The sequence below is a fragment of the Chiloscyllium punctatum genome, unplaced genomic scaffold (genome assembly GCF_047496795.1).
Source record: "Chiloscyllium punctatum isolate Juve2018m unplaced genomic scaffold, sChiPun1.3 scaffold_443, whole genome shotgun sequence".
Taxonomy (NCBI): Eukaryota; Metazoa; Chordata; class Chondrichthyes; order Orectolobiformes; family Hemiscylliidae; genus Chiloscyllium; species Chiloscyllium punctatum.
This window is the reverse complement of record NW_027310177.1, coordinates 26,869-41,868: the sequence shown is the minus strand read 5'-3', so window position 1 is coordinate 41,868 and position 15,000 is coordinate 26,869. Positions and strand designations below refer to the sequence as shown.

The 15,000-nt window shown below is 53.4% G+C and overlaps 1 protein-coding gene across 1 annotated transcript in view; it reads right to left on the bottom strand.

The window, feature by feature from the left end:
• LOC140472798 (mitochondrial import inner membrane translocase subunit Tim17-B-like) overlaps positions 1–15,000 on the bottom strand; it is a 25,223-nt gene that overhangs the window by 7,679 nt on the left and 2,544 nt on the right. The window contains exon 2 of the mRNA XM_072567519.1: positions 14,677–14,805. Within this exon, the coding sequence (XP_072423620.1) occupies positions 14,677–14,805 (129 nt within the window). The remainder of the gene's footprint in view (positions 1–14,676; positions 14,806–15,000) is intronic.

Here is a 15,000-nt window from a genome sequence, read left to right as displayed (position 1 = left end):
CTGTACCATCACACACACACACACACACATCCCCATGGGACTGTACCATCACACACACACATCCCCATGGGACTGTACCATCACACACACACACACACACACATCCCCATGGGACTGTACCATCACACACACACGCACATCCCCATGGGACTGTACCATCACACACACACACACACACACACACACACCCATGGGACTGTACCATCACACACACACACCCATGGGACTGTACCATCACACACACACACACACCCATGGGACTGTACCATCACACACACACACATCCCCATGGGACTGTACCATCACACACACACACACACCTCCCCATGGGACTGTACCATCACACACACACACACACACACACCCATGGGACTGTACCATCACACACACACACACATCCCTATGGGACTGTACCATCACACACACACACACACACACATCCCCATGGGACTGTACCATCACACACACACACACATCCCCATGGGACTGTACCATCACACACACCCACACACATATCCCCATGGGACTGTACCATCACACACACACACACCCATGGGACTGTCCCATCACACACACACACACATCCCCATGGGACTGTACCATCACACACACACACACACATCCCCATGGGACTGTACCATCACACACACACACACACACATCCCCATGGGACTGTACCATCACACACACACACACACATCCCCATGGGACTGTACCATCACACACACACACACACACACCCATGGGACTGTACCATCACACACACACCCATGGGACTGTACCATCACACACACACACACACACACACACCCATGGGACTGTACCATCACACACACACACACACACACACATCCCCATGGGACTGTACCATCACACACACACACACACATCCCCATGGGACTGTACCATCACACACACACACACCCTTGGGACTGTACCATCACACACACACACCCATGGGACTGTACCATCACACACACACACACACATCCCCATGGGACTGTACCATCACACACACACACCCATGGGACTGTAGCATCACACACACACACACACACACCCATGGGACTGTACCATCACACACACACACCCATGGGACTGTACCATCACACACACACATCCCCATGGGACTGTACCATCACACACACACACACACATCCCCATGGGACTGTACCATCACACACACACACCCATGGGACTGTAGCATCACACACACACACACACACACACACCCATGGGACTGTACCATCGCACACACACACACACACACACCCATGGGACTGTACCATCACACACACACACACCCATGGGACTGTACCATCACACACACACACACACCCATGGGGCTGTACCATCACACACACACACACACACACACACACAAACCCATGGGACTGTACCATCACACACACACACACACCCATGGGACTGTACCATCACACACACACACACACACACACATGGGACTGTACCATCACACACACACACACACCCATGGGGCTGTACCATCACACACACACACACACACACACACACAAACCCATGGGACTGTACCATCACACACACACACACACCCACACTCACACACCCATGGGACTGTACCATCACACACACACCCACACCCACACACACAAACCCAAACCCATGGGACTGTACCATCACACACACACATCCCCATGGGACTGTACCATCACACACACACACACCCATGGGACTGTACCATCGCACACACACACACACACACCCATGGGACTGTACCATCACACACACACACCCATGGGACTGTACCATCTCACACACACACACACACACCCCCATGGGACTGTACCATCTCACACACACACACACCCATGGGACTGTACCATCACACACACACACCCATGGGACTGTACCATCTCACACACACACACACACCCCCATGGGACTGTACCATCTCACACACACACACACCCATGGGACTGTACCATCACACACACACACACACCCCCATGGGACTGTACCATCACACACACACACATCCCCATGGGACTGTACCATCACACACACACACACACACCCATGGGACTGTACCATCTCTCACACACACACACACACACACACACACACCCCCATGGGACTGTACCATCACACACACACACACACACATCCCCATGGGACTGTACCATCTCTCACACACACACATACACACACACACACACACATCCCCATGGGACTGTACCATCACACACACACACCCATGGGACTGTACCATCTCACACACACACACACACACACACCCATGGGACTGTACCATCACACACACACACACATCCCCATGGGACTGTACCATCACACACACACACACACACACCCATGGGACTGTACCATCACACACACACACACACACACACACCCATGGGACTGTACCATCTCTCACACACACACATACACACACACACACATCCCCATGGGACTGTACCATCACACACCCATGGGACTGTACCATCACACACACACACACACACACATCCCCATGGGACTGTACCATCTCTCACACACACACCCATGGGACTGTACCATCATACACACACACACACACACACACACACCCATGGGACTGTACCATCATACACACACACACACACACACACCCATGGGACTGTACCATCACACACACATACACACACACACACACATCCCCATGGGACTGTACCATCACACACACACATCCCCATGGGACTGTACCATCACACACACACACATACACTCACACACACACATATCCCCATGGGACTCTACCATCACATTCACCACCACCACCACCCCCATGGGACTGTACCATCACACACATACACACACACATCCCCATGGGACTGTACCATCACACACACACACACATCCCCATGGGACTGTACCATCACACACACACACATACACACACACATCCCCATGGGACTGTACCATCACACACACACACACACACATCCCCATGGGACTGTACCATCACACACACACACATACACACACACACCCATGGGACTGTACCATCACACACACACATACACCCATGGGACTGTACCATCACACACACACACATACACATCCCCATGGGACTGTACCATCACACACACACACACACACATCCCCATGGGACTGTACCATCACACACACACACACACACACACATCCCCATGGGACTGTACCATCACACTCACACACACACACACATCCCCATGGGACTGTACCATCACACTCACACACACACACACATCCCCATGGGACTGTACCATCACACACACACACACATCCCCATGGGACTGTACCATCACACACACACACACATCCCCATGGGACTGTACCATCACACACACACACACATCCCCATGGGACTGTACCATCACACACACACACACATCCCCATGGGACTGTACCATCACACACACACACATCCCCATGGGACTGTACCATCACACACACACACACACACACATCCCCATGGGACTGTACCATCACACACACACACACACACATCCCCATGGGACTGTACCATCACTCACACACACACACACATCCCCATGGGACTGTACCATCACACACACACACACATCCCCATGGGACTGTACCATCACTCACACACACACACACATCCCCATGGGACTGTACCATCACACACACACACATATCCCCACGGGACACTACCATCACATTCACCACCACCACCCCCCCATGGGACTGTACCATCACACACACACACACACACACACATCCCCATGGGACTGTACCATCACACACACACACATCCCCATGGGACTGTACCATCACACACACACACACATCCCCATGGGACTGTACCATCACACACACACACATCCCCATGGGACTGTACCATCACACACACACACACACATCCCCATGGGACTGTACCATCACACACACACACATCCCCATGGGACTGTACCATCACACACACACACACATCCCCATGGGACTGTACCATCACACACACACACATCCCCATGGGACTGTACCATCACACACACACACACACACACACACATCCCCATGGGACTGTACCATCACACACACACACATCCCCATGGGACTGTACCATCACACACACACACATCCCCATGGGACTGTACCATCACACACACACACACATCCCCATGGGACTGTACCATCACTCACACACACACACACATCCCCATGGGACTGTACCATCACACACACACATCCCCATGGGACTGTACCATCACACACACACACACACACATCCCCATGGGACTGTACCATCACACACACACACACCCATGGGACTGTACCATCACACACACACACACACACACACACACACCCATGGGACTGTACCATCACACACACACACCCATGGGACTGTACCATCACACACACACACACACCCATGGGACTGTACCATCACACACACACACATCCCCATGGGACTGTACCATCACACACACACACACACCTCCCCATGGGACTGTACCATCACACACACACACACACACACACCCATGGGACTGTACCATCACACACACACACACATCCCTATGGGACTGTACCATCACACACACACACACACACACACACACATCCCCATGGGACTGTACCATCACACACACACACACATCCCCATGGGACTGTACCATCACACACACACACACACATATCCCCATGGGACTGTACCATCACACACACACACACCCATGGGACTGTCCCATCACACACACACACACATCCCCATGGGACTGTACCATCACACACACACACACACACATCCCCATGGGACTGTACCATCACACACACACACACACACATCCCCATGGGACTGTACCATCACACACACACACACACACACCCATGGGACTGTACCATCACACACACACCCATGGGACTGTACCATCACACACACACACACACACACACACCCATGGGACTGTACCATCACACACACACACACACACATCCCCATGGGACTGTACCATCACACACACACACACACATCCCCATGGGACTGTACCATCACACACACACACACCCTTGGGACTGTACCATCACACACACACACCCATGGGACTGTACCATCACACACACACACACACATCCCCATGGGACTGTACCATCACACACACACACCCATGGGACTGTAGCATCACACACACACACACACACACCCATGGGACTGTACCATCACACACACACACCCATGGGACTGTACCATCACACACACACATCCCCATGGGACTGTACCATCACACACACACACACACATCCCCATGGGACTGTACCATCACACACACACACCCATGGGACTGTAGCATCACACACACACACACACACACACCCATGGGACTGTACCATCGCACACACACACACACACACACCCATGGGACTGTACCATCACACACACACACACCCATGGGACTGTACCATCACACACACACACACACCCATGGGGCTGTACCATCACACACACACACACACACACACACACAAACCCATGGGACTGTACCATCACACACACACACACACCCATGGGACTGTACCATCACACACACACACACACACACATGGGACTGTACCATCACACACACACACACACCCATGGGGCTGTACCATCACACACACACACACACACACACACACAAACCCATGGGACTGTACCATCACACACACACACACACCCACACTCACACACCCATGGGACTGTACCATCACACACACACCCACACCCACACACACAAACCCAAACCCATGGGACTGTACCATCACACACACACATCCCCATGGGACTGTACCATCACACACACACACACCCATGGGACTGTACCATCGCACACACACACACACACACCCATGGGACTGTACCATCACACACACACACACACACACATCCCCATGGGACTGTACCATCACACACACACACACACATCCCCATGGGACTGTACCATCACACACACACACACATCCCCATGGGACTGTACCATCACACACACACACACACACATCCCCATGGGACTGTACCATCACACACACACACACATCCCCACGGGACTCTACCATCACATTCACCACCACCACCACCACCCCCATGGGACTGTACCATCACACACATACACACACCCCCATGGGACTGTACCATCACTCACACACACACACATCCCCATGGGACTGTACCATCTCACACACACATCCCCATGGGACTGTACCATCACACACACACACATTCCCATAGGACTGTACCATCTCTCACACACACACATCCCCATGGGACTGTACCATCTCACACACACATCCCCATGGGACTGTACCATCTCTCACACACACACATCCCCATGGGACTGTACCATCTCTCACACACACACATCCCCATGGGACTGTACCATCTCACACACACACACATCCCCATGGGACTGTACCATCTCACACACACACACACATCCCCATGGGACTGTACCATCTCTCACACACACACATCCCCATGGGACTGTACCATCTCACTCACACACACACACACATCCCCGTGGGACTGCACCATCTCTCACACACACACATCCCCATGGGACTGTACCATCACACACCCATGGGACTGTACCATCTCCCACACACACCCCCATGGGACTGTACCATCTCACACACACACACACACACACACAGACACACACCCATGGGACTGTACCATCTCACACACACACACACACACACACACCCCCATGGGACTGTACCATCTCACACACACCCCCATGGGACTGTACCATCACACACACACACACATCCCCATGGGACTGTACCATCTCACACACACACACACATATCCCCATGGGACTGTACCATCACACACACACACACACATCCCCATGGGACTGTACCATCACACACACACACACGCACATTCCCATAGGACTGTACCATCTCTCACACACACACACACACACAACCCATGGGACTGTACCATCACACGCACACACCCCCATGGGACTGTACCATCACACACACACACACACAACCCATGGGACTGTACCATCACACACACACACACATCCCCATGGGACTGTACCATCTCTCACACACACACATCCCCATGGGACTGTACCATCACACACCCATGGGACTGTACCATCTCCCACACACACCCCCATGGGACTGTCCCATCTCACACACAGACACACACACACACACAGACACACACCCATGGGACTGTACCATCACACACACACACACACACCCCCATGGGACTGTACCATCTCACACACACACACATCCCCATGGGACTGTACCATCTCACACACACCCCCATGGGACTGTACCATCACACACACACACACATCCCCATGGGACTGTACCATCTCACACACACACACACATATCCCCATGGGACTGTACCATCTCACACACACACACACACATCCCCATGGGACTGTACCATCACACACACACACACGCACATTCCCATAGGACTGTACCATCTCTCACACACACACACACACACAACCCATGGGACTGTACCATCACACGCACACACCCCCATGGGACTGTACCATCACACACACACACACACAACCCATGGGACTGTACCATCACACACACACACACATCCCCATGGGACTGTACCATCTCTCACACACACACATCCCCATGGGACTGTACCATCACACACCCATGGGACTGTACCATCTCCCACACACACCCCCATGGGACTGTCCCATCTCACACACACACAGACACACACCCATGGGACTGTACCATCACACACACACACCCATGGGACTGTACCATCACACACACACATCCCCATGGGACTGTACCATCACACACACACACACACATCCCCATGGGACTGTACCATCACACACACACACACCCATGGGACTGTAGCATCACACACACACACACACCCATGGGACTGTACCATCACACACACACACACACCCATGGGACTGTACCATCGCGCACACACACACACACACACACACACCCATGGGACTGTACCATCACACACACACACACACACATGGGACTGTACCATCACACACACACACACACCCATGGGACTGTACCATCACACACACACACACACACATGGGACTGTACCATCACACACACACACACACACCCATGGGGCTGTACCATCACACACACACACACACCCATGGGGCTGTACCATCACACACACACACACACAAACCCATGGGACTGTACCATCACACACCCACCCACACTCACACACCCATGGGACTGTACCATCACACACACACACACACACATCCCCATGGGACTGTACCATCACACACACACACACACACACATCCCCATGGGACTGTACCATCACACACACACACACATCCCCATGGGACTGTACCATCACACACACACACACATCCCCATGGGACTGTACCATCTCTCTCTCTCTCACACACACACACCCCCATGGGACTGTACCATCACACACACACACACATCCCCACGGGACTCTACCATCACATTCACCACCACCACCACCCCCATGGGACTGTACCATCACACACATACACACACCCCCATGGGACTGTACCATCACACACACACATCCCCATGGGACTGTACCATCACACACACACACACACATCCCCATGGGACTGTACCATCTCTCTCTCTCTCACACACACCCCCATGGGACTGTACCATCACACACACACACACACATCCCCACGGGACTCTACCATCACATTCACCACCACCACCACCCCCATGGGACTGTACCATCACACACATACACACACCCCCATGGGACTGTACCATCACACACCCACACACACACACATCCCCATGGGACTGTACCATCACACACACACACACACACTCACACCCCCATGGGACTGTACCATCACACACACACACATCCCCATGGGACTGTACCATCTCTCTCTCACACACACACACCCCCATGGGACTGTACCATCACACACACACACACATCCCCACGGGACTCTACCATCACATTCACCACCACCACCACCCCCATGGGACTGTACCATCACACACATACACACATCCCCATGGGACTGTACCATCACTCACACACACACACACATCCCCATGGGACTGTACCATCTCACACACACATCCCCATGGGACTGTACCATCTCACACACACATCCCCATGGGACTGTACCATCACACACACACACATCCCCATGGGACTGTACCATCTCACACACACATCCCCATGGGACTGTACCATCACACACACACACATCCCCATGGGACTGTACCATCTCTCACACACACACATCCCCATGGGACTGTACCATCTCTCACACACACACATCCCCATGGGACTGTACCATATCTCACACACACACATCCCCATGGGACTGTACCATCTCTCACACACACACATCCCCATGGGACTGTACCATATCTCACACACACACATCCCCGTGGGACTGCACCATCTCTCACACACACACATCCCCATGGGACTGTACCATCACACACCCATGGGACTGTACCATCTCCCACACACACCCCCATGGGACTGTACCATCTCACACACAGACACACACACCCCCATGGGACTATACCATCTCACACACACCCCCATGGGACTGTACCATCACACACACACACACAACCCATGGGACTGTACCATCACACACACACACACGCACATTCCCATAGGACTGTACCATCTCTCACACACACACACACACACACACACAACCCATGGGACTGTACCATCACACGCACACACCCCCATGGGACTGTACCATCACACACACACACACACACATCCCCATGGGACTGTACCATCTCACACACACACACACATCCCCATGGGACTTGACCATCTCTCACACACACATATCCCCATGGGACTGTACCATCACACACACACACACACACACATCCCCATGGGACTGTACCATCTCTCACACACACACATCCCCATGGGACTGTACCATCTCACTCACACACATACACACATCCCCGTGGGACTGCACCATCTCTCACACACACACATCGCCATGGGACTGTACCATCACACACCCATGGGACTGTACCATCTCCCACACACACCCCCATGGGACTGTACCATCTCACACACAGACACACACACACACACACACACACACACAGACAGACACACACCCATGGGACTGTACCATCACACACACACACACACACACACCCATGGGACTGTACCATCACACACACACACCCCCATGGGACTGTACCATCTCACACACACACACACACACCCATGGGACTGTACCATCACACACACACACACACACACACCCATGGGACTGTACCATCACACACACACACCCCCATGGGACTGTACCATCTCACACACACACACACACACACCCCCATGGGACTGTACCATCTCACACACACACACACACCCCCATGGGACTGTACCATCACACACACACACACAACCCATGGGACTGTACCATCACACACACACACACACACATCCCCATGGGACTGTACCATCACATGCACACACCCCCATGGGACTGTACCATCACACACACACACACACACACACACAACCCATGGGACTGTACCATCTCACACACACACCCCCATGGGACTGTACCATGACACACACGCACACATCCCCATGGGACTGTACAATCTCACACACACATCCCCATGGGACTGTACCATCTCACACACACACACACACACACACACACACACCCATGGGACTGTACCATCACACACACACACACACCCCCATGGGACTGTACCATCACACACACACACACACACACCCATGGGACTGTACCATCACACGCACACACCCCCATGGGACTGTACCATCACACACACACACACACACACATACACCCATGGGACTGTACCATCACACACACACACACACACACATCCCCATGGGACTGTACCATCACACACACACATTCCCATGGGACTGTACCATCACACACACACACACACACACACCCATGGGACTGTACCATCACACACACACACACACCCATGGGACTGTACCATCACACACACACACACACACATACACATCCCCATGGGACTGTACCATCACACACACACACACACACACACATCCCCATGGGACTGTACCATCACACACACACACACACACACATCCCCATGGGACTGTACCATCACACACACACACACACATCCCCATGGGACTGTACCATCACACACACACACACACACACACACACACACATCCCCATGGGACTGTACCATCACACACACACACACACACACATCCCTATGGGACTGTACCATCACACACACACACACATCCCCATGGGACTGTACCATCACACACACACACACACACACACCCATGGGACTGTACCATCACACACACACACACATCCCCATGGGACTGTACCATCTCTCTCACACACACACACATCCCCATGGGACTGTACCATCACACACACACACACACACACACACACACACACACCCATGGGACTGTACCATCACACACACACACACATCCCCATGGGACTGTACCATCACACACACACACACACCCCCATGGGACTGTACCATCACACACACACACACACACACACACACACACACACCCATGGGACTGTACCATCACACACACATCCCCATGGGTACTGTACCAATCTCACACACACACACACACACACACACACACACACACACACACCCATGGGACTGTACCATCACACACACACACACCCATGGGACTGTACCATCACACACACACACACACACATCCCCATGGGACTGTACCATCACACACACGCACACATCCCCATGGGACTGTACCATCACACACACACACACACACATCCCCATGGGACTGTACCATCACACACACGCACACATCCCCATGGGACTGTACCATCACACACACACACACACACATCCCCATGGGACTGTACCATCTCTCTCTCTCTCAAACACACACACACACACACACCCCCATGGGACAGTACCATCACACACACACACACATCCCAACGGGACACTACCATCACATTCACCACCACCACCCCCCCATGGGACTGTACCATCACACACATACACACACCCCCATGGGACTGTACCATCACACACACACACACACATCCCCATGGGACTGTACCATCACACACACACACACACATCCCCATGGGACTGTACCATCACTCACACACACACACACACACACCCATGGGACTGTACCATCACACACACACACACACATCCCCATGGGACTGTACCATCACACACACACACACACATCCCCATGGGACTGTACCATCACACACACACACACACACACATCCCCATGGGACTGTACCATCACACACACACACCCATGGGACTGTACCATCACACACACACGCACACATACCCATGGGACTGTACCATCACACACACACACACACCCATGGGACTGTACCATCACACACACACACACACACACACATCCCCATGGGACTGTACCATCACACACACACACACACATCCCCATGGGAACTGTACCATCACACACACAAACACATCCCTATGGGACTGTACCATCACACACACACACACACACATCCCCATGGGACTGTACCATCACACACACACACACATCCCCATGGGACTGTACCATCACACACACACACACACATCCCCATGGGACTGTACCATCACACACACACACACACACATCCCCATGGGGACTGTACCATCACACACACACACACACACACACACATCCCCATGGGACTGTACCATCACACACACACACACATCCCCATGGGACTGTACCATCACACACAGACACACCCTTGGGACTGTACCATCACACACACGCACCCATGGGACTGTACCATCACACACACACATCCCCATGGGACTGTACCATCACACACACACACACACACACACACACACACACACACACCCACACACACATCCCCATGGGACTGTACCATCACACACACACACCCATCCCCATGGGACTGTACCATCACACACACACACACCCATGGGGACTGTACCATCACACACACACACACACACACACCCATGGGACTGTACCATCGCACACACACACCCATGGGACTGTACCATCACACACACACACACACACATGGGGACTGTACCATCACACACACACACACACACATCCCCATGGGACTGTACCATCACACACACACACACATCCCCATGGGACTGTACCATCACACACACACACCCATGGGACTGTACCATCACACACACACACACACACACATCCCCATGGGACTGTACCATCACACACACACACACATCCCCATGGGACTGTACCATCACACACACACACACACACACACACCCATGGGACTGTACCATTACACACTCACACACACACCCATGGGACTGTACCATCACACACACACATCCCCATGGGACTGTACCATCACACACACACACACCCATGGGACTGTCCCATCACACACACACATCCCCATGGGACTGTACCATCACACACACACACATCCCCATGGGACTGTACCATCACACACACACACATCCCCATGGGACTGTACCATCACACACACACACACACCCATGGGGACTGTCGCATCACACACACACACATCCCCATGGGACTGTACCATCACACACACACACACACACACATCCCCATGGGACTGTCCCATCACACACACACATCCCCATGGGACTGTACCATCACACACACACACATCCCCATGGGACTGTACCATCACACACACACACGCATCCCCATGGGACTGTACCATCACACACACACACACACACACCCATGGGACTGTACCATCACACACACACACACACACACCCATGGGACTGTACCATCACACACACACACACACACATCCCCATGGGACTGTACCATCACACACACACACATACATCCCCATGGGACTGTACCATCACACACACACACACACACACACACACCCATGGGACTGTACCATCACACACACACACACACATCCCCATGGGACTGTACCATCACACACACACACACCCATGGACTGTACCATCACACACACACACACACACACCCATGGGACTGTACCATCACACACACACACACACACACACACACATCCCCATGGGACTGTACCATCTCTCACACACACACACACACACCCATGGGACTGTACCATCATACACACACACACCCATGGGACTGTACCATCATACACACACACACCCATGGGACTGTACCATCACACACACACACACACATCCCCATGGGACTGTACCATCACACACACTCACACCCATGGGACTGTACCATCTCTCACACACACACATCCCCATGGGACTGTACCATATATCAAACACACACACACACACATCCCCATGGGACTACGCCATCTCTCTCTCTCTCTCTCTCTCCCACACACACCCCCACCCCCCATGGGACTGTACCATCACATACACACCCCAACGGAGTGTACCATCACCCCCCCCCCCCCCCAAAAGGACTGTACTATCACCCCCCACCAATGGACCGTACCATCTCCCTCTCCCCCAATGGGACTGTACCATCACCAACCCCCCCAACCCCAGAGGGACTGTCTGTGTGCCACCCCCGGTTCAGCAGAGGGTGGCTGAGAGCTGTCTCTTGTCGCCGGTGGAGAGGGAGGGCGGGAGATGGGTAATCCCTGTTGTTAATATCGGTGCGGTACTTACTCCTGGAGGCCAGCACCGCTCCGGTCAGGGCCCCACTGGTGATGGAGTTCCAGGGGTCCTCTTTGGCGCGGAGTTTGACCAGGCCACAGTCAATGGTGGAGAACAGACCGCCCCAGACGGCAAAACTACCTGGAACCGAATCCGGGCACAACGGTCAGCGAGCGGCTCAGGGCAAAGGTCACGCGGGGGGGGGGGGGGTGGGGGCAAGGCAGGAGCCAGGGGTCAGGAGCCGGTGATAAATCCAGGAACGGCAGGATGTAGGGAAGGAAACAGGCCGCGCCAGGCTGGAGAGGAGCGCTCCCGGGAACACAGATCCACGGAAGG